Source organism: Egretta garzetta, unplaced genomic scaffold, assembly GCF_000687185.1.
Source record: "Egretta garzetta isolate BGI_Z169 unplaced genomic scaffold, ASM68718v1 scaffold268, whole genome shotgun sequence".
In the NCBI taxonomy this organism is placed as follows: Eukaryota; Metazoa; Chordata; class Aves; order Pelecaniformes; family Ardeidae; genus Egretta; species Egretta garzetta.
In genome coordinates, this window is record NW_009260600.1 from 1400937 (window position 1) to 1424902 (window position 23966).

At 39.6% G+C, this 23966-nt stretch overlaps 2 protein-coding genes across 2 annotated transcripts in view; one reads left to right on the plus strand and one right to left on the minus strand.

Annotated features, from left to right (window-relative positions):
• Positions 1–23966, plus strand: part of RB1 (RB transcriptional corepressor 1) — a gene marked incomplete at its 5' end in the record, with an annotated part of 77840 nt that overhangs the window by 43105 nt on the left and 10769 nt on the right. The gene's annotated exons all lie outside the window — the stretch shown is intronic.
• On the minus strand, positions 2462–4645 carry LPAR6 (lysophosphatidic acid receptor 6). Its single transcript, XM_009644787.2, is given in 2 exon segments — positions 2462–2599; positions 2602–4645. Coding segments are annotated over 2 exon segments (915 nt in total). The 5' UTR covers positions 3479–4645; the 3' UTR covers positions 2462–2561.

The following is a 23966-nucleotide window of genomic DNA, read 5'->3' on the forward strand; positions in this document are numbered from 1 at the left end:
GAGTGAAGTATGTTTAATAATAAAAAATAGAAAGCTTCCTCAAACAGTTTCAAGATACCAGGCTGTTAACTGGTCGGAAAGCTGTCGTACTGTGTTGCACTACGCTGCTGCAAAAAGCAGAAGCTCCTGCCCTGGACAGTGAGGGCAAAGCAGAAAGAGCTACTTTTCAGGCTTCCACAGGCTGTTTGAGCTAATACACCAAGGAGGAGTACCCATACATACGACTTTATCTGCTTGTTCTGCTTTTAAGTCAGTGATTTTTTATTTTTATTTTTATTTTTTTCTGTTGTAGTTTTTTCATCTCAGAGCAGCTTTTCTTTACCAGGGTGAGGCTCCGGGGTGTTCGCTGCTGTAATGCAGAGGCGTTGCTGAACAAGTTGGCACTCAACCAAGTAACAGCTTTGCCAAGCTTGGGTATAGTAGTAGCCTAGAAACATAGCCCAGCAGTGACATTAAGGGCTTTAGTCTCAAAGTCTTTAGGGAGAGATGTGCCGAGACGTTAGAGATGCATATCTGGCTTTTGAACTTTGGATTTGTCAGTGACTTTCGATTTGTCAGTGGCATATGGAAAATGTGCAGAATTTCTACTCATGCTGGGGGTTTTGTGCATTTTTCTGAAGTCAGATATGAATCAGAAGAGTTTAGGATTCCCAGCTAAGATAACTGCCTATTTTCAGATATTATGCAGACATTTATATCTATGCTGTCTCTGTAGCTTAAGCTCATACTGTTTGAATTTTCCTTTTGTAAGTTGTGTGGATAAAGATTTAAAATGCTGTTAGATTTAAAATTCAGCCAGCATTAGTTTCTAGCAGCCTTTGAGTAACTCAGTTTTCCAGTAGCAGTAGGCAGTGGACAGTTGACTAATAACAATTAAGCAAAAGCTTCACAAAGGGAAGTAAAGTCAATCGGATAACATATCGTATTCTCTGACAGCTCAATATGCATTTTCACCAACACTGATTTACGCTTCCATACAGTGCCCTGAAGTAAAAATGCCTCAGTGCTCTGTTTGTGTTGCAACTGACTGCCCTAAATCTAAAGTGCAAACTCATTTTAACTCAGTTCTTATTCTTGACTCCATTGTTCTGGGGGAGAAAAAACCAACACTTACGACTTACTTTTACCTTTTAAAATATTTATTTAATTTACAGCGATGTTAAATTAATTTTGAGGAAAAGGTACGCGATGCTCTAATAGCTGGGAAACACATATAGCAGGACGTTTTAAAGCACTCTTGTCTATATATTCCTGTTTGTAACAGTAACATATGGAGATTTCTCCTTTTACATGGCTTTGACTTTTCGAATTGTCTCAAGTACTTTTGCCAGCATGTAGCCCCAAGTAATTTATTTTTATACTTTATAAAGTTTGCAAGAAAATAGCATTTGAAATTTTAAATGCTCATCTTAAAAATATTTCTAGGACACAAAGATTGAGAGGAAGTTTCACGCTAAAAATGACTGTCTCTTGAATTTCTTTATGGGACACCAAATAGTTTCCTGGAAGAAGTATTTGGGTTGGTGCACATGCTCATTTCTAGTTAACAAAGGTCATGTTTTTCTAAGAAACTACTACTTTGAGATTGAATTACCTTATTTGGAGGATGTTATTTTGCTCAAAAGTTGTGCCGAGTTGAAGAACTTCTCACAAAAGAGTTTAATAAAGTGGTACTATACCTAAAGCACTAACTTCAGTCATCAGAGGTTATTTTGTTATAATTACACAGACATCTGAGACAGAGGTGAGAAGAAAAACCAGTTTGTCTGAGTTGTTTCCAGATGCCCTAAACTAGCAGAAGATTTAATTGCTTTATGAGGGCCAGGATTGTGGAGAGAGCATGTGTTTTATCAGATAAACCTGGGAGAAACGAAGTTCTCGTAGGCCATTGATCGAAGCTTCCTATGAATGTAATGATCCCTACAAAGGATGGTGCAGGGAGGAGGGAGGGAGGAGTAAGAGAGGGAAGAAGCTCCAGAGCAGGCACAGTAGCTGAAGCCATAAGATCAATACGGTGCTGTTTTCCTCAGCAACTGGATCCTGCAGTGTAAGTCGGGTAGTTTCACGCCCATCCTCAGTAACTTGGGAACCTGTATCATTATGAAAAATGAGTAAAACCTACCTACTTTTTCATTTGTGTTTGCCTTGACAGTCAGTCTTTGGACTTGGGTTAACCTAATCCGAAACCAAAAGCTCGTTTCTAACATACAACCCATCAGAACAGACATCTGGCATAAATTTTTAAAATACTTTTTCTGTGTACTATTATGCTTAACACTTTTACAGTCTTATCATAAACTTTGCTGATGTGAAGGGAGCGTAACATTTACATATCAGAATATATTTCCACTATGTGAAGGAAGCGTAACATTTACATATCAGAATATATTTCCACAGCTGAAGAAATGTGCAGGCTTCTAATTCCAGTTTAGTCCCAGTAGTCTTTTGATATAGTTTATATCGTAGAGTCACTGTCAAATATTTTTGTTTTTATGGTCCTAAGGCTGTGTTGAATGAAGTTTTCCGAAACTGGGCTCTCAGATAATCTGATGTCCCGTGCCCTAGTGGACCGGTTCTTTTTTATCGAATTTTGAATTGTATCAGATGTAAAATAATAGACTATAGGGTCAAAACAGCAGTTTGATACGGCGATGCACAGAGTGACGGGGTACATAGTCCTGACTGCGGTTACCACTGAACAATTGATCCAGGTCTGTGTTCTCATAAGGGAGTAAAGTATTAAGGTGACATTATAAGGCACAAAGCAGAAGCAGAATATCACCAAATGGACAAAAATCATTTTGAGTACCTTTTTCTTGCTTAATTTATTCCGACTTAATGTAAGTGGTTTATTCAAAGTCCGCAAGACCATAGTAGAGCAGGTCACGTTCAAGATGAGTGGAATAAAAAACCCAACTATTTCAATGAAGATAACAATCCGGGATAGGTAGGTTTTCCATGTGTCCTCCGAAAAGTTTTCGAAACACGTTCTTTGTTCCGTGTTGTTACGGCGGTTTGTAGACTGGAAAAAGCTTGCTGGTGTGCTGCCTGCTAACACGGTTATCCACACTGCAGCACAGACAATTTTGGCATTCCTTTTGGTTCGGAGCGTCTTAGATTGAAAGGGGTGTACAATAGCTAAAAAGCGATCTACGCTTATGCAAGTCAGAAATAAAATGCTCCCATACATATTCGTATAAAAGAGGGTGACAGAAATCTTGCAAAGAATGTCCCCAAATGGCCAGTTTCTCGCTACAAAGTAATAAATCCTGAAGGGTAACGTAAACACAAAAAGCAGATCCGAAATTGCTAAATTAAGCATGTAAGTTGTAGTCTCGTTTCGCACTTTCAATGTACAAGTAAAAATGTAGATAGCAACGCAGTTTGCTATGAGGCCGAGAACAAACACCATACTAAAGATACAGCCATATAAAGTGTATTTAAAGGAGTCCTCAGTGGAACAATTAGAGCTTACCATTATAATGGTATATTTAAAATTCCTGTGATTTGGAGGTTTCTCTGGTATTTTTATGGCAACTTTTTTTTAAAATTCCAGAAGAACTTGCAGATGCATTGGAACCATATGCTTTGGTGAGTTTGTTGCACTGTAAAGCTTCAGAGAAGAAACACAAGCTCTGTAGCCGGGGAGTGCATCTCCAGCAGTAATCACCAAGAGGTCACTCTTCTCTTCCAAGTGCTATTTGTAATCACATAGCCGGTCTTCAGAAGTCAAAAAACCATGTCATTTGTGGCAGATGAGGTCATTCCGACACTTGCTTAGTTCCATTTTCCCCCTCGATTCAATGAAGCCGATGTCGAACTTTCTGCCTTACTCTTGGCTGCAGATCATGATGGCAAAGTCTTGTCCATCCAAATTTACCAGGAGTGTATGCTTTAGAAAACAAATTTCTGGACGCCGCAAAGTGTCGGTGCTTGCATTTCTCCCTCAGCCTTCTTTCTGTAAAACGAGCTGGTCGGCTCCTCTGAGTGCTTGCTCCCTGGCTCGCCCCATGGGGCGGAAAGCAAAGCAAGCTGCTCGCCAGGGCAGAAATGAAATTCCAGAGCGTGTTTGTTCCTGCAGAGCACCCGGCAGCCTCTCGCCAGCCCGGCTCCTTCTGGAGAGGAGAGAAAAAAAGCTCAGGCAATTTGTAGCATGACATCACAGGAAGAAGAGGTTGGACTCGCTGAAGAATGGTTTCAATTCGGTTTGTTTGCCTTCCCCTAATCTGATAATGTGTCTGCTGGGACTGTACCTTGCAGGCGTGCAAATGGTCACCAGCAGAGCTGCTGCTGCAGCCGCAGCCTCCGGTTAACTCTTTCCATGCTCCCTGGAAGGTCCCTTGTCAGTGTTGCTGGAGTCCGAAAGCTTCATCGCAAAATCTTCAGTTCTGAGGAGACTTCTCAGCATCTGAATAACTCTCGCACCTTAAAACTCCTGTTTGTCTTTGGAGACAGTAGTAATAGCGGCATTTTTAATATTTTATGTAGGATTGAACATTTTTTTATAGGTACCTTTGCTTGTGATAGATAACACGTTAGTCACCACAAATCAGCTGAGTACTTCTGTCTTGATTCCCTCAATACACCAGAACAAACCGCAGGAGGGACAAAGTAACGTTGCTAGGTAATTAAATAATTTCACCAAATAATTACTGTAAGAGAGAGGCATAAAGGTTATGAACTTGTGGGTTGCTCTTATAGTCCCAGGACTGAGATGTGTTGCAGTAGGAGGAGAAATTTTTCACTTGTTCCCTATTCGGAAGCATATCCCAAGTTCTGTTTCTAATCATTAAAATGATTCATTTTAAAAAAAAAAAAAAAAAAAAAAAAATAAAAAAAAAAAAAAAAAAAAAAAAGCTTAATTTTTTTTTTATATTTTGTGGTACAGAAAGCATTTTCTTCAATATGTAAGCACAGAATTAATATACCAAAATAAATACTGCACTATGCAGTTGTTTCTTGTAATTTAAAAGGGGCCATTTATCGCACATGCACAAAATACTCCCATTAGTCACTGATTAATGAAATGAAAACATGTTGTAACTAATTAAAGTGTTAAGTAAATATTGAAAAAGTAGCTCTTTGCTGCCTTTAGGGGCAGATATGAGATAACTCTCAGTTTAGACAGACTCATTTACTTAAGAACAGCTTGGATGGACTCACTTTTGGCATCAAAACCAGTCTATTTCTAAGTCTTAGAATAACAAATCTCTTCATATCTGGCTGGGTGGCATGGTTCTTTTGAACTAGATTTTAATCAGTTGTACTTAAGCAAGGCTCTGGGCAAAACCTTTCTAGTCTGCTGTAAAGCAGAGTAAATAATAGCACTTCACAGGGTTTTGGCATAGTTTCTTGGTGTAAGGTATGTCAGACAAAATTCAGAAACATGCAAAAATGGGTCTTGCTTATTTTATTTCAAGCTTTCTCAGTAAGTTTCTTTTGTGAAACTCTTTCACCTTGATTTTGAGGTGAAATCAAACAGTTTCACTTTAGTAGGCTATAACCACAAGAAACCTTTTTGACTATTTTTGAATTTTTTTTTTATATTTTGTGGTACAGAAAGCATTTTCTTCAATATGTAAGCACAGAATTAATATACCAAAATAAATACTGCACTATGCAGTTGTTTCTTGTAATTTAAAAGGGGCCATTTATCGCACATGCACAAAATACTCCCATTAGTCACTGATTAATGAAATGAAAACATGTTGTAACTAATTAAAGTGTTAAGTAAATATTGAAAAAGTAGCTCTTTGCTGCCTTTAGGGGCAGATATGAGATAACTCTCAGTTTAGACAGACTCATTTACTTAAGAACAGCTTGGATGGACTCACTTTTGGCATCAAAACCAGTCTATTTCTAAGTCTTAGAATAACAAATCTCTTCATATCTGGCTGGGTGGCATGGTTCTTTTGAACTAGATTTTAATCAGTTGTACTTAAGCAAGGCTCTGGGCAAAACCTTTCTAGTCTGCTGTAAAGCAGAGTAAATAATAGCACTTCACAGGGTTTTGGCATAGTTTCTTGGTGTAAGGTATGTCAGACAAAATTCAGAAACATGCAAAAATGGGTCTTGCTTATTTTATTTCAAGCTTTCTCAGTAAGTTTCTTTTGTGAAACTCTTTCACCTTGATTTTGAGGTGAAATCAAACAGTTTCACTTTAGTAGGCTATAACCACAAGAAACCTTTTTGACTATTTTTGAAATTCATGCTTAACCGTAAAGCGTAGTGCATTTTCCGCTTCTGAGTCAACAAGAAAAGAAAATGTGAGCTTGGCAGAGTCTCTTGTATGTCCAACTTAACTTGTACCTTAGCATAAAGTTGCCTTACCTGGCTTTCCTCACAAAAGCAGTCCTCACATGTGGTTAAATTTTGTTTCTATTCCCAGCCGGCTTGCAAGTTAAAAGAGGAGTTTTCCTGCAAGAGTCAGTGAGTTCTGCATCGGGCCTTGGGAGCTCTGAGCTCAGTTTTCCTGCTCCGGCTTTGTTTGCAGAGGAAAACTGTGTGGGGCAGGCTCAGTTACTGGAATGAAAATCCCTGAAGTGCAGAAATTTGACATCACATGTCAAAACCTCAAGCAATGTTTCATGTTTAGAGGGAGAAATGAATGGAGATGTGTAGGTCTCTGTTATTCATCAGCACTTGATTTTCTCTTTGGGTGAAGGTGTGGGTGCACAGAGACAGGGTGGGGGCATCTGACCAGGGGCACTGACCATTTTGCCATGGTAAATGTGTTTCAGAGCGATCATAAAGATCTGTCATCAGCCTTCAGTTCATCCGTGGGAGCCCCTGCCTTGCTGTGCCCCGTGTTACTGTTCCTGTTAAGAACATGGGCACTGCTCAGCGCTGTATTTTAGGGGCTTGGGTATATGTTTCTGCTGTCTTTGGGGCTTCTTCTTGCCCCTGCGCCTTTTTGGTGCAAAACAGAACTTGCACCTTACACTAATTGAAGAACTAAGTGATACTTGTACACTTTCAGAAATAGCGTTCAGCTGCAGCGTTTCTCCACCTGCAGAAAAAAAAAATTGAAACCCCCAAGTTGCCAGGTTTTTACTTGGTTTTGCATTTCAGTGAGGAAGTATATGACTGAGCGGGCAGTCTGAGTCATTTTAGGGTAACAGTGTGAATGGCAAAGGGGGATTGCGTGCCCATTTTCTTAATGTAGACGTGGCTGATTTGTTATCAAGCAGTGTTTTAATTTGTGTGAGCTTTTCCGAGCCAAAGAACCTGCGTTGGTGCACCATGAGCTGCAGGAATCGAGAGCAGCCTCCCTTCTGGCCGGGCTCCAGCGTGAGCAGGAAGCAAACTTAATCGCGCGCTTTCTTTTCGTTGGATCACGTTTCAAGATGTTGGGCTCTCACGCCGTCAGATTTGGAAAAGCCTTCAAAAAGCCCCAACGCTTTAAAAAAATAAAAAACAAGTTTATCAGTTATTATGGAGGAAGAGCTGACGTGGTAATGACCTTGCTTCTGTTCCTTCACCACGGGCAAATTTTCCTTTGGGATGGGGAGGGGGGATAAGCAGGAGGAAGCAGCTGCAGGGAAGTCCCTGTACGTTGAAGGTTTGTTGTTTTTTTTTCTCCAAAGGAAACAATGCTGCCACTGCAAGGGAGGTGCATATGTAAGTCCATCTGCCTTTCTGCATCAGAGACAGGAATGAGTTAGGACCTGTCATTTGTTGCTAGTGCTGGGCGAGCAAAGACTGCATTTCCATCAACAGGCTTCCTGTGGCTCTTGAAGGGGAATCGCAGGCCGAGCGAGCATGGGCTCCTTCACGCTAAGAGCTGATGAGAAGCTTGAAATCATCTCTCACTTCAGCACCGAACAGATTTCGTACACTCCTTCAGTCGGTTACCACTTCACTGCTTATATGAGTTTGGGTACCTGAGTTTAGATACCTAGGACTCTTTACAACCTTGAGCGATCTCGGATTTGTGTGGCAAACCTATTCCAGTGTTGAAGAGGGGGTCAGAAGGAAAAGTCCCTATAACCCCAGCAGTGTGCTAGTAGAGTGGCTGTAGGACACTGTCCCACCAACAGCTGCTGCTTCCTCCTACCCCTAGGTGCCATAGAGTCGGGTGCTTGCTCTCATTTAGGACACGGGGGCAGGATCCCTTAAATTCACAAGTCCAAGTTGAGTGATAAATATTTCACTGAAACAAAACAAGTATTGGAAGGCTTTCCTAGCCTTCGGAGTTGCTTTGGCCAGTGTTGTGTGTTCCTCCGGTGTTGCCCTACTCTTCAGTGCTGGAATCAAACAGAAGTTGTAGTGAAAGGTGAAATGAATTTTGAACTTGTCTTGTGTAACACATTTAGTCTGGCGCCGAAGCTACTACTAAAAGCTCTTGCTTAATCTAGAGGAAAAAAGAACAACTTCAACATTAATAACATTGTAATAAATTCTTACAGTGCTTCCAAAGCCAGAGCATGCGCTGTTAAGTGAAGGCTGTTAGATGCACAAAACGCTGTATGTGACGCTCCATTATTCTATAACTAATGTTACTGCTTTTAGAGGCACGACCGTGTCCTGGTACAGGCATTTGTTCTCACTTTGGTTAAGCAAGCTTACGCCAAAGAACTTCTGCTATCTGTTTCAGGGAAGACAAAACCCCTGGCAGGACGATATTTTCTTTGCCCTAAAGTGTTATTATTTATCCAATCATTTTCATGGGTTTTCGTATTTTTAGTCTATTTACTGGAGTTTCTCTTTGAGCGTGTGTATGTACAGGAAGGAATTCATTATGGTTGAGACACGGGGCTGGAAGCCAGGAAGTCTGTTTCTGGCTGTGCCACCGATTTTCTGTTCCAGTCCTGACAAAGTTTTCTATGACTTTGTGCTTTAGCTTCCTCCATATAAGAGCTCATTCACTTCCTCACCATCTTAATTGTTAAATATAGTTTGAAGTTCTTGGATGGAGAAGCCTTTATTAGGTCTGATATTGAGAGAATTACAGTGGCTAGTGCATGCGATAAAAATGTAGGAAGATTAAAATTCTGTATTTTTAGATAGATTCCTGTGAAGCAAAAGGATCTGTCAAGGGACTTCATGTGGTTCAACTCCGTAAGTTTATGGGGAAGTAGGTACAGAGAAAGCAGGGCTGGGAACTTCGACCTTCTCAGCTACCTCTCAAGAGCTGCCTGCTCAGACACTCATAAGTTGTTCTAAGACTGCTTCTGGAAGTGGCTTACTGCTGCCTTAAAATCGCAGTGATGGTGTCCACCTGTGGAAACACTGTGAAGGAGTTAGCACACTGAAAATTTCCTTTTTCCCCCCCTTAAAAATTTTCCAGTGTAGTAGGCAAGTCTTTAAATGTACATTATAAGACTTAAGGTGAACAGACTATTTTTATCGAGCTAGACTAATCCTGCATGACTATTGCATAGCCAGTTAAAGACTCCTCCATATCTGGAAACTTGTTAGCTTAAACTACACATAGAAATTACAAGTAAAATTTAAAAGAAACTGTAATTTATTTTATGCTGAAAGTTTGGCTGACCTTCTAGAACCATTTTTCCTGATCGGTTTTTGTTTTACTAGCGATGTTCTAATACATAGCTGCCAAAATCTTTCAAATATTAAAAAAAAGGGGGCAAGAGAAGCTAAAGTATTAGGGCTGTGAATTTTTTAGGTTCTCTTGAGTTAAAACAATTTCTCCATGTGTGTGATTGCTTAAAAAGGGAAAAGGAAGCTCAGAATAAAATAGAGTTCTTCATTCCTCTGCATTTGAAATGCTTCTCTCTTCTCTTTAGAATTGTTTCAGTTTCCTTTCTAGGAAACACAACTGCTCCTCTCCTCCTTGCAGAAAGAGGAAACAATCTCTCTCCTTTTGTATAAATTCAGACTGCCAGAGTATTTTTTTTGTTTTTTTGTTTTCTCTACTCTTGGATTCATGGAAAGGAGAGCTTTTTAAACCCAAATATATGCATAGCAAAGGTATTTTGTTGTTTCAGTCTCTCTAAATAACTTGAGAACAAAGGATTGCTTTGGTTCTTTGTTCTTAAAAATATGTGCAATGAGTATGACACTCATACTTTAAGAAATGGCACTTTTAGTCAAATGCTCGTTCTGAAACACTTCTTCACAGTGCTTGTTCTGTGTCTGCGTGTGAGTAAGCAGTTTCCTTGAGCCACTTCAATTTGTTATGTGAAATCCCTTCCTTGCTGTTTCCTACGCTGCCCTATGTATACCTGGTATTATAAAGAGAAGTGGACTACAGAAAACATGTTTTTACTTAAGGAATACTATGTGAAAGCTGATCTAGACATAAAAGAAAACTAATGTGTTGATTAATAATAATTTTTAAGCTACTAAGAGGCAAGTAAGTATATTCTGTTGCTTTCCTAGATGGAACCCTCTCCTTTGAAGTGGTATTTTGGATCTAAAGTGCTGCTGTTGGGACTGTGTTTAGTTGGTGCAGTATCCCTTAGCGTAATATAATCCTTCAGAATACTTACAAGTCCACTTGAGGCTTTCTAAATACTCTTTAACTTATGGGGGAGCTTCTTAAGAGAATGAGAAATTTGACATTCTCTTGTTTCATTTTGATTTTGCGTAGAAGTTTATTGGAGCAGGTTTTTGGAAAAGGCTTCCCATGCACGGTGATGGAGAAAAGTACAGAACTGTGTCCTGGAGTTTGTCATACAAGTTCTGAAGATTTTTTTAGAATATTTCATTTCAGAAAATATTATATGAACCCTCTACTTACATTTCAGACCTTGTTCTTGGCATTATTTGGTTGGTTGACCACAATAGTTGAGACAGAGATTGAAAATAGGGGATTATTTTAAAGCACAATACTGCAAGTTTGATAGTAATTTTTTGTGATAGCACTAATAGAAATGTTCAGTGTCTAATGGTAAAGGAAGCTTTGTTATCTCAAAGGTCCAGTTAATGCTAATGAACACGTTAGGCTTACCTGGAATTATGTAAATGGTATCATGGAATATGCAGATTGGTTGTTTTGCATTGTAAATACTTAAGAGCAGTTACGGCAGTGTTTTAGGCCACTAACAGATGACTGATAAATACTTGCATGAAAGTTCTTGAGTTGCATTTTTTGGTGTAAGTCGTGGAAAGTCCCAGCAGCAGTTTTTGCTTACATTCTCAAATGGTTTGGTGTGCAAAGTAAATTTTTCTGAGAACACAATTGTAAAGATATCCAGAGGGAGCAAGCAATAATTGGATAAGATATTATCAACATGTCCATTTGTTATCCAATACGTTTAAAGTGGTGGCCCCCACCTCCCTCTAATATATGCAGCAAGAGCAGGTAGAGAAATGCCACACCTACTTACCCCTCCCTGCAGCCTCAACTTTAAATTCTTCATTTTGTCTAGTTGTGGACAGTGCGTGTGTGTTAAGGGGTTGCTGATTTAAGCCTCTGACCCTTTATATAGTCTCACTTTAAGGGAGAAAAGACTTTGCGTGAAGAACAAAATCACTATTTCAATTGTATCTTTGGACTAATTTAATGAGCCCCCTCAGCAAGGTAGGAAACTCTTGAAAGGTGATCGAAAATGCTTCTCCTGCTGTGTAATACAGTATTTCCCAGAGGCCCTACAGCATATGTAGTAGACATTGTCCAGCTGTTTGTTAGGGACAGTGAGATATGGAGCGTTGGCCGTTTAGAACAGGTATCCAGATACATCCTGAGGTGATTTGGAGTTGCACTTAATAGATTAATTCAGGGAAACTTCTTTATGTATGCTGCAGTGCGTTCCCTGGAGAAGAGGCAGCATGGCATCGTGCATTAGAAGTGTTTGTTAGATATCAAATGATTATGACATATAAGTAGGTCTAGTTGACCTTATGGTAGGCAGGTAGAGGTTAGATAACATGAAATCTTTTTGAGCATTAATCTATGGATCGAGTGGTTTAAAGGGGATGGGCTAAAAAGCAAAGGAAAGGATCATAAAGGTGAGAAGGTTGAAAAATGGACATTGACATTCAGAGTGAAGGAAAATTGAAAAAGGGTTAGTAAAGAATCTTAGCAACATGACTTCCAGTGTATAGGATGAACGAAATTTCTAAAATATCAGGTAGGAAGAGAGGCACCTTAATTAGCATAAAATACCTGAGTTCCTGAACTTTCATTTGCATTTTTTTGAACTTTAAAAAAATACGTATTTATTCAGTCACTCTGCAAACATGATTGAAATAATGTCAGTATTGAAATTCTCTCCACCTTATATGCAGGAAATAAGTTAAATGGCTTTCTCTAACACTGTGGCAAATTCTGGCTCTTCTCAAACTTAGAGTTTCTAAATCATAGGATTAGAAATTCAATGTTTAATTGGAGCTGGCAGAAATTTGCCAAATAGTCCATGACTAAAAATTCTTATTCAAAATACTTTGCAAGTGCAAAAATGACTGTTTTATGAAAAAAAAAAAAAAAGCTGCTATAGTAAGCAAATAGTAGGAATGATGGGAAGGAAATGGAAGTAGCTTCGCGAAGCTATTCCAAACATACAGGATGAAATGGGTCAGGGGAACAGAACTTGTAGAAAGACATTTGCAATTTGTTTAGTTCTAAGGCAATGACTTTTTATTTTTCAGATCTTTAGTTTAAATTCGTGTCCAACATGTATTCTCTGGCCAGGATCGAGATAGGCTGGTTCTATGTCAGGATTACTGGTGTTTATCCAAGTATTTTTTGAGAATGTATTTTGCTTCCATGCCAAATTACTCGCAACCACCACATCAAGTGCTTGCAGCCTCTTGCAGTTTTGGCCAATGGAGGACTCTGACTTTGTACAAGAGGTTTTTAACCTCTACTTGTCAGAGACAGCACAAAGCCCGCAGTCACATTTCCATTCTCTTTTTTATAAAGGATAACATTATGAAGCTATTGAAAGAATTTGCCATAGTAATTCAATAAGATTTATGTGAATTCATATAGTTTAAAAAAAACCCCTATGGTATTAAATTGGTTTCCTTCACAAAACTGGAATGTGAGAGCTTAGGGAAAAAAAAGTAGTTTCATAAGAGTTGTTCAAGCTGGTAAGCTAATTAGTATAGATAAATACTGACATGAAAATGCTTGTCAGGGGAGAACTGCTGCCAAAAAGCAGAACTTGGACTTGATTAATGTGAAGAACTATTACTTTCTAAATGTGTAAGTCAGCAAATACCTCTTTAAATTCTTCATCTCAAGATCACTTAAATGGTTTTTTAGCGTATCATTAGTACTGGTAAACAGCAATTGCAAGTACTTCAGCTGACTTCCCCCCACAACTGCTCTTTCCATCCAGCCCATACTCTGAAGTCTTATGAAATAAATTCAGTACTTTATGAACTTTTTAATACATTGTTGACCATGTTTAGCAGTTGTATTTTCAGCATGGCAATCGTCTAATACCTAGAAGGTAAGAAAGGAAATGTCAGAATTTTGGAGGAGGGACAAAGGACATGCTTCTCATGTGATATTTTAAAATTTTCTGCTGAAATCTTGGAAGGAATGGAGCGAGGCTCTCAAATGCAAAAGGCGTAGTGTACATTAGAAAAGGAAAAGCCATTTTTCCATTGGCTAAGCTTCTACAGAAGTCTGAAGGTTGGTCGAAAGAACATTTGTCACAAATGAACCGTTTTCACTTGAATCTGTGTTAGTAATCTCCCTGGAAGGGGCCAGGGGTTTGTCTGGGAGATGTCGGTTTGACCCTGGCAGGAGAGGGGAGGCTGGAAGCCACGTCTCATGCTCTGAGCAAGTGCTCTCGTTACGAGGGGTTTCTCATCCTTTGCTGTAAGAGCGAGTCCTCTGAAACAAGGTGTTTTGCCCCAGAAAAAGGCACTACATTGAGAACAGAAGCTTTCCCCTGCAGTTCCCCATGAGCCGTCCATGCAGTAGGGTTTGGTTCCGGTTACTTCCAGTGGTGGTGGTAGGGTGAGATCCAGGTAGTGGCGTGAAGCATACCCTGTCCTGCACACCCCTTACTCAAGTTTTTGGGTGTTGTCAGACTTTCTCAGCTGATGTCTGTGGCGGTTTGGTGGTACAGATGGAAAAATTTAACTTTTGGCTATGCAAGTCCTTTAAATCTGAGGTAGAAGCAGTAGTGTTGGAAGTCATTAGCTCTATGTTTCAGTAGTTATCAGTTACATCTTCTTTGAAAGAAAAAAAAGAAAATGTTGCTTGATAGGAGGGCAGGGGATAAGAGTTGAGCAGATTAGGTACTCGTTATTTAGGGAAGACTACAGAGGTCCTACTTCTGCTTACAAATACTACCTTATCTCTCTCTGTACTTCTTGAATTCATTGGGTTCTGATAATGGTTTTTATTATTGACTTAAACAGTTCAAATGCAAAGTTTTAGTGCTTGAAGTAATCCTTCTGCCTTCCCTTCAGGCCTCTCTGTCTGCTTCTTCCCTTGTGCTGTGTGCATGTATGCGCTCAGCTGAATGAGGAGAACTATTTGGTTTAAAACTAATCCTAATAAACATATAATTTCCATAGTCATAGCTGCGCTAAACCTAATGCAAGGGCTGGCGCAGAAAGTGCAGATGTGTCACTTAGGGAAGCACTAGTGCACTTAAACTGGTTTAAGCCAATTATGGAACTGTGGTGTAAGTGTTGTTACAGATGGTTCAACTTTGAGGCTTTACTGGTTTGACTCTTGGTCAGACATTAACTTAGTGTTGGTTAAACCATGTGAAGTTTAAAAGCCTCTGCAAAGCTTAAGAGCGAGACCTATGCTTCTGACCTATCATGCTATAATTTCTTTTCACATAAATGGTTTGAAATAGTGATATTTATAACATAATAAAAAAGAGCTAGGTAAGCCTGGTTAATTTTTCCACAAAGGAAGATAAAAATAAGCAGTAATACAAACATACTGTGAATAGTCATGCTTTCCTTTGAGGTGAATAGGGATGATGCAGGATGACAGCTTTGTAAGGCAAATACCCAATCCGGACTCCCTTGAAGATGCTCTAAGTTTTCTTACTGACTTCAGGGTGGTGGGTGCTTTGTCATGGTAGTCTAAAGACTCATGTCAGCCGATCTAGAGTTGGAAAATTGCAGACAAATATCCTACAGGTACCTCATGTCACCAGCAGTTAAAACAGAAAGAATAGAGAGTCGGGTAGCAAAGAGATAAATTCAGGTTCTTTGAGATTGTCGTTTGTGGGTCTAACTTCAGAAACGCCTTAATTTGCAGCCTCTTACTTCAGTGGAAGTGAATGGTGAAACCTGTCTTGGTTTTGCTATGGCTTAGTCATTGATGTGTGTGCTTCAGAATAGCTATAGAAAATGCCCACTGAATGACAAATGAGGAACTTGTTAGATACTTAAGTTAAAAAAAACCCAACAAAACCCAAAACCAGAGAAGTCTACTTAGCAGAACTCCCTACCGATAGATCATTGCATCTGAGTTGAGGTGCCTTGTATGAGCTTTTCTTAAACAGGGGCGTAAGTCTTCTGTCCGCTGTTTGCTGTACTTGAGATCTGTGAAAAAGCTAACGCTGGCATACTGATCTTAGAGTTGTTTCTGGTATGGTTATACAAATCAACAGTTTGTGGTTAAGGAAGCCAACAAATTCTGTAGATCAGTGAAATTGCCCTCAAGAGGAGTTGGGGAGGAGTGAAGTGATAACTAGAAAAACTAGGGCGGTAAGGTGATCAGCGCTTTTTTTTTTGGTAGAAAACGCTGTAATATCTACCTCAGAACTAGCTGCAAAACTTGAGAGAAAACAGTAGAAAACCACTTAGTAAATGTTAAAATACTAGATTTGTAAAATTACTAAAAAGTAAGTATGAAAGTGGTGTAACATCAAAAAATAGAGATACCAGTGTCTTCTGAGTTCTAGTTTCAGATCTGTTCAGACAAGTTCTTGAAAAGTTTGGGGTCTTTTGAGTGATTTTTATACTGTTCTGTATCACGCTGTCAAAACTCAATTATTTATTTTCAGATTGAGATGAATGTATTTTTAATGAAGACTAAATAATAGCTCTAGACTTTTTTTAATCTTCTCTTGTTAATCTGATTTCCTGTGCACTACTCCTTACCTCTAGTATACTGTATTTTGTCTGATTGTTAAATAACTGCTTGTAAGGCAGAAATGTTTAATTGGAGACATCTCGTTAAATTCTGTCAACTGAGCGCTCAGAAGCTCTGCATATGCTTCTGCCTGGAGCACAGCACAGTGACTGCCACATTTTGTCCGCCTTGAGCAAATACTAAGGATAAGCCGAGTTTGAGATACTCTGTAATGGTAGTCACAGAAGTATTAACTCAAATTAAGATCAAAACTCTTCTTAAGGGCTGGGTTTCTGCCCAAAATGTTGTTACACTGATGGTTTTGTTACAACTTTAGGTTTTGCTTTCTTCTTTGTCATGTGTAATTTTCTTCAGTTTGAAGTATTTGCTAAAAGTGGTTGATAAATCAATCGCATAAACCAGTTTTCATGCTCAAGTTGCCATGTTTTGGTATAAAACATGGCATATTGGTTTTGGAACACAATTTCTTTGTGCTGTTTTTCTCTTTTAGATTATACGAAGTACATTGCAAGATATTTATAGTCTTTTTCACTTTTAAATATCATAGAGCAGTCTGCTCTTAATGGTTTCAGGACATGTACTAGCTAATACTACTTTTTCTAGCAAATTGGTCTTTTTGTATGTGCTCATCCACATCCTCTGCGCGTTGTCTGTTGTATCCTTTTCTGTTCAATTCATAATTTGTTGGCTCTTTGGTTACGTTGGTAAAAGGTACTGTCCTGCTCTTTCAAAACTCCTGTCTACAAAGTTTCCCGGCACGCTTACCACCTTTAGCTGGATTAAGAGAATTGGTGTTGGTACGTTGTACCTAAATTTGTCCAGCTCTGAGAAACTGCAAAGAACATGAGACTTTAAACTGAATTACTGGCTTTAACTGAAAATCTCAAAGAGGCACTTTGTTGTCATGTCTCCGCTTGCACTTGGAAGAATAATTCCTGGAACTGCTCTTAATTGTTGTTCTGGGAACCGGGACTGTGTAAGTCAATTAGAAATAAAACTGCTGGAAAGCTTGACGTGGTACTGTGACAATCTGTTATTGTTACCATAGTAATTACATAAATAAATTCTCTTTACTGAGATAGGCCTTTTGTGACCCAAAAGTTCTTCTGAGTGTAATTATTTTTCATATATGGAAATAACTATAGAAATGTTTCTCTTAATGCTGTGTGATACCAGTTAAAGTAATGGTCCTTTAAAACATCTCTTCTCTACTTCCTTTACTGAAAAAGTCTTCACACTCTGTAATGTTTTCACAGTTGGAGGTTCTTGATACAATTGTCAACCTCAAGATTTTTGTCAGGATATTTTGTTTCTGATTAACAGAATTTCTGACAGTCACGTGGTTGACATCGGGTGGGTTTTAGTTTATGTATTGCACACCATTTCTTGTGTGAAGAGGGGTGAAAACTGGTATGGGTTCAGTTTGTCTTTGAGACCTTTGGCTTTCACCTAAAAATCTCGAGAACTAAGGTATGCCCAAGAAGTAGTCGTATGGAAGCCTGGTTACACTGGGGGGCTAGATAATAAGCATGCTAATTACTTCAGATACAGATTGTTTCTGTAGCACCACTGCCAGTGCAGACCATGGATCCATCTGGAAGAGACTCACGCTTGGGATCAAAAAAACATGTGGTGGGCGAGCCTACAAAGCTGTCTTCTTGGCTAATGTTCAGCAAAAAATACATAGTGAGGATTATTGTATTCTGTAGTGCTTTGTGGACCTCCGTGTGCAGTTGTCTTCTGAAGCAAAGTAGATTTTCCACCTTCAGGTTTCGTAGCAGTTACTTCCACAGCCGAACACTCGGGCTGTACAATGAAGTCGTCGGTTTTCACTTTCAGTCCTATTGCCTGATAATTTAGTTTGGCGACTCTGATAATCCATGGGCTACTGTACTGGCATAATGATAACTCTGTGTTATTATTTTGCTAATAATTCTTTAACCTTTGACTTTTAAGCGTTGAGTTAGTGTTTTCACAATTACATTAACTCTAAATATCTTTTTTTTTTTTTTTAAATAATGGTAATGTTAGAGCCCTTTTTAAAAATGTAAAGTTAAGGTCATCTTCCCCCGTTCATTATTTTTGCTTTTATCATCATTGACTATTATAGCTATTTTATCATTCAGTCATTGAAAGTCATGAGATCTTTTTGCAGTGAGTTTATTTTTCCTAACACAAAACAATTTTGTTCCTAGCAGCCTTCTCTTCCCTGCTCCTGCCACATTTCCCTCTCACTTGTGAATGTTAAACAGCAGCAGTCCCAGCAGAGAGCGTGAGACCTCTCTAACCTCTCTCCACTGTGAAAATTGACCATTTATTCATACTTTCAAGATCTGTTGTTATACTTTCAAGATCTGTCATTTAGCCAGTAACTGCATTCCCACCTGCCCTATGGCAGCCACTCTTTTCAGAGCGCCTTACCTGAAGGAGTCTCAGAACCTCTGATGCGAAGATCTGCAGATCTTTTGCAGGATCACCCCATTCAAAGATGTGTTGACTGCTTTAGAGGAGAAACCTGGGAATTTGTGAGGCACGACATCTCTTTTTCTGCCCCAATACTGCCACTGAAAGATGGTGTCTCACGTCATCCTCCAGCTCCTCGTTTCTGTCTCTTCATATGACAAAACGCAAACACTTGAATTGCCGTAGGGTGAAGTGGATAGGGGAGCTGCTCTGAATGTAAAGCTAAGGTCTCCCCTGCCAAATGTGTTTACATAAACCAACAAAAAACCTCCAACTAAATAAAACCACCACCAACAAAACCTCAGTTCCCTGGACCAGATCTCCAACTCTGCTGACACAAGAGGGATTGGGGATGGTTGGGAGGAGGGAGGGAGAGCGCAGGTAGATGGAGAAATTTGGGGCTGTGTCTTTTGGTGGAATACTGGCTTGTACTGACTTAGAGTATTTGTGTAATTAAGCCTTTAACTCCTTAGTTATGCAGCAAGCCTTTCTTTTTCTTTTTAAAAAGCGCTGTAAGTTGTGTTGAGTCTTGAGGAGAAAAACTGCTGAAGGAAGTGGTTGCAAGAGCCTACTGCAAGCTGTGTAGTAGCAGTCGTCTTCCCCGGGTGATCCTGAGCAGTTTAAACACACTAGTTGAATAAAAATGTAATTCTTCTTGTAGACTGTCTTTCAAAACTCCTTTCAAAGCGATTTTTAAAAAGTTAGTCTCACAGGCTTGGCACATAGGAGCAGTCCTGATGACAGTGGTTCATTTTTCTCTTCAATATTCAACCGGTGATTGGTTTGGAGAGCTTAGAAAGCAGTAACCATATGAGTAGTTTCCCTGTTTGCAGAGTGTTATCATCAGTCTGTGTAGTATTTTTGAACATACCAATAGTATTAGTCACCATCTTAACACAGAAGGTCTGTCATCCTTATGGTTAAAGTTTAAAAACTGAAGAAAAAAATGGAAGTTCTGGAATCCCTGAGTCGCATTTAAGTTTGTTTCACTTTTTAATTTAGCTTGACTTTGCTGTTTTTAATAGCAGCTATCACCCCAGATATCTCATTGTGGCTGTCAACTGTTTGTCTTGCTGTCATATGCTTCTCAATTATTTATTTTTTTCATCAGTCCCTATGCCTTCCCATAATTTCTGGGGAAGACACGCATGTGGTGGGCCTCTCAGAAGTTTGATGGCCGTTCTCACATGCATCCTTCTCCATTGCTAGGAAGCGTATTTCGATGATGCTCTTGTATCCTGCGGTGAGGTGGTCCCATGGGCCTTTGAGAGACCCTGTAAACCATAGGTAATTGGTAATATAAAACCATCTGGTGAGGAGCAATTTTGGGAGTAGAGGGGTTGAAAATTGTGGTATTGATTGTTCCGAAATAATTTCTGAATTCTACCAAGATTTGCCAGGTTTCTCCAGAGGCTTTTGAGGAAGGCTAGATTATTGCAAAACTGCAAAGAAAATGGATTTGCAGCATTATTGAGCAACAGAAGTTTAAGCTGCATATCCACAGTCTGACTGAAGAGATTCAAACTCCTTTTTTACTAGGCTTAACTTTTTAACTTAATAACTTTTGATAGGAAATCTCCGTTTCTCCCATTAAAGATGCTTGATTTCATATTAGTATGTGTGTATATACACTAGACACCACCTAAATCAGTTCCCCATTTCTACAGTGGGTCCTACGTGCCAGAGCAGAGGAGCAGTTATTCTTGTTTGGGTGAAATAGCTATTTTATTTTACAAGAAACTGGAACATGAGAGAACTGAACTTGAAAACTAACAGGCTTGAGGCCAGGACACCCACTTTCAGGTCAGCTGCTCACGTGCTTTGTGTCAAGAACTTCAAATAATCAGAGTTTGCATGATCTGTACGTGTATCCGTATGTGCTTGTCGCTTCCTCTGTAGTTTATGACTTTCTAAGCCTCTTGTGTGAAGAGGAAAATCCCGTCAAAATATTGCTCTCAAATAACCAGAACTAATTACAGTTACTGTTTCTCTTCTGCTTTTTTTTTTTAGCTTTGCATACTATGCATTTAGATAAAAGGAGATCCTCACAAAGCTTGATGACAGTATTACTTGATTTTAAATGCTGCAGATCAGTAAAGTAGGAATAGGACTTGTATTAAGCATACGTTTACTCTAAGGAGTTAAAAGCAGATCTGACGGTATCCTTACATTAATTAAACCGTTAACACTGCAGGTTTTAACATTTTTCTTCATAAATTTTGTAAGAACAGGCCCTAATAGGATCATAATTTATATAATGCAACTCACGTGCTTGAAATTAAAACATGGTCCTTAATCTTACTGGGTTTTTCATGGTAAATGCTATTTAAATTTAGACTGTGAAGTAGATTTTGTTTTGGTAGGCCAGAATTATTTCAGAAATCTGAATACTAATTTCCTCGTGAAGCTTCTGAAAACACAGTTGCAAGCAAAAGTCAAATATCTGGGCATGCAATTCTGGCACGGGAAAAAGGAGCAGAAATAGCTTGTGCCAGTCCAGTCCTTGCACTTCCATTCCAAAGCTGTCAATTCTAAATCAGCTTTGTTTTGCCTTGCAAAATCACAGCCACCTTTCAGCATATTACAAAGAAGAACGTTTCTTAATGTTACGTATTGTACTGAGTGATGCAATACATTGAAGTGATGTTGATTATAACAAAACCAAAAATCCAACCAAACAAAAAAAACCCCAAAGGGATCTTGGCATTGAGATATACACATAGTTTCATTAAATGCACATAGTGCATTAAAATTTATTGTGGGCAAATAATTAAAACCTGAAGATCGATTAGGAAATTATTATAAAGAATAAAAGCATACAGCAATAGAAAATGAAGGCAAAAGCAGTTTTTAAAATACTGTGAACTGCTAATTAGCACTGCTGCAAGCAAAGCTGCTCTGGGACTTCCTCTGTAGTCAGTGGACTACACCCAAACCCCAGGGTAGCTGTTCTCCATATTTAAGGATTTAGGTCTTTCATTTAATCTTTTTTTTTGTGGAAACCAAAGTGCAGTTAAACACATTGTTGGGACAGAGCTGATGTAAAGATCAGGAAGCTGGGAAGCACCTGTGTGTCCTGTAGTTTCACCATAGCTAAATAAAGATTAGTCAACAAGAAATCCTGCCTGGTTTATCCATAAAAGGAACTTTCAGATTGGGAAAAAATCACCGCAGATGCTCGCCATGCAGGTGTTGCTGCAGGGAAGCGTCCTGCAGAGGCTCACTTAACAAAGCCCCGCTTAATTCACGGCGCTTAACGTTGTGGAGTTATAGTTAGCCCTGGCTAGAGTGAGAGGGGACTGAGTCAAGTTTCAGTCTTATTCTTCATTCTGATGCCAATGGCTGTTTGACCCTGACGAATTTTAGGCCTTAATTGCTTTCTCCCTTTCTGCACTAATAAAATGGGGTTTCTCTAGCCATTGCAGGGAAGTCTCCAATGAAAAGCAGAATTTCACTTAATTAGTAAAATTTATTCCATGGCTGCATCTAGTAACATTAATCACTTACTGAGCATTAAATTAAAGTAAAAGCTGTGCAAAACTCCTCTCATGTGAAAGGAATGCACTGGAGGTGACCTGTTGACCTGAAATGCTGCTTAAAAGCTTTCAAAAGCAATATAAAATTTGTAAAAGATAGTGTGAATAATGTCGCCTTAGAAACAAGCTACTGATAAACATTCCTGTTCGATAAAGCCGGACCTGGAGGTTAAAGTTCTTTTGTGACTATTACTTAGAGGACTGGTAATTGTCTGGTTAATGACATTACATTTTGCTCATTCGAGCGAGAGGTAGATTGTTGAATACCAAATAGTGGGACTGAAGCTGAACAGAGTTTGCCTTGATAAGCTCGAAACTCCCTGCAAGCTGCAGAATGCGCTTCAGGGTCACTAAATAGAAGTCTTTTTTGTCGTTAAATATAAAGAAAGGAGGCAAGGTTGCAATGAAACCCATCACTTTTGCAAGGTGGGGGGTAGATGCGTTTGACCTCTGCGTATTTCTGTATTATGGTATACTCTGTTAGGGGTTTTTTTGTTTGTTTTTGGTTTTTTTGTGAGGCACCAGTCTCATCTGTGTGGCACCTAGTTCTCTTCTCCAGCTACGTAGTGGTTGTGGCTGTGCATTTGGAAAGCTACCAGCAAGAGTGGTAGGGGGTCCCTGCAGAAAGAGCACAGAGGGCTTCACCTGAAGTCCTCTCAACTGGAAGGTGGAAAGTGTGTTCGGCAGAACAGCCACCTTAAATTTCAGTCTGAAAACTAAAAAATCTTTTCCTGCTTGTGCAACCGCACCGCTAACAAAGCTGCTGCAGGCAGGGTGGGCAAACCCCGGGTTGGTTTGCCCAAGGGCACGCATTGAGTCAGTGCTTTCTCACATCCCACCATTGCTGATGCTGGCTGGTCTGCGCTGCTGGGGGCCAGCTGAGTGACAACACCGCATTCATCCTGACACATTTTTAACCACCGTGTCGTTTAGTGTTTGTGGGAACCAAAAAAGATGTATTGGAAGTCCTGTGTAACATGCTGTAGGTGAACCTGCTTTAGCAGGAGGGTTAGACTAGATGATCTCCCGAGGTCTTTTCCAACCCCTGCCATTCTGTGATTTTGTGACTCGCTGCATGTTGCTACTCTGTAAGTATGTTTTTACACTAAGAATATCCTCTTGCTAACTGTAGTTCATCTAACTGATGGAAAGCAGCGGTAGGTGTCATAAATTCATGTAGGATGAAGTTTTGCATGCCAGTCAGCTGATTGAATGGGCTGTTGTCAGTAAATGCAGGACCTCTCCTACTCCCCGTTTTCTGCTCTTTCCTGCTTTGCTCCCGACCTTCATGGTGTTGCTGCCCTGTCTTGTCTTAATGCCTGTTCTGGCTTTGCTTGTGATTCTCTGCAGAGCTGGCTTAAATCTGGTTTTGCTTTTTCTGTTAACTTTCTGCTGGTTTAGTGCATTGAATTGACTTACGCAGAGGTTGACTGGTTATCAAGGCTGGGAAGTAGAAGAGGAGGAGTAGAAATGGTGCAAAGGTAGACAGGTCCCCTCCATAGGTAGCAAGCTGCTGTGTCCCCTTGACGTATCTAATGAAATTGCACTCTGTGTAGTGTAAATGGGAGCAGGGTTGAGAGAGGACCTGGAACCACTGGTCTCAAGCGCTAGCTTCCAAAATAGTAACTTTTGCTTCTGTTTCTTGACGTCTCATTCCCCTCTATCAACCCCTTTCCCTCCTACTGATGCTTCATTGAAAACAAGACTTTCGCAGTCGCTAATAGCTAAAATGTGAAATGAATGAAGCGGGATTCGCTCTTAGTCAAGGAATCAAAAGATGTTTCAGCAATAAATTAGTGATTGCTCTGGGAAAAAAACTGGCTTCTTCAGAGCATAGTGAAACACTGATGGAAATAATAAAAGGAAGAGGCCAAGTGGCTGGAAGAATGGGAAATGGAGAAGGTCATGGCGCGGCATTTCCAGGAAGGGCAGTGCTGAAGGGAGCAAGTGGGAAGTGCGTGCACTAAGTCTAGGGAAAG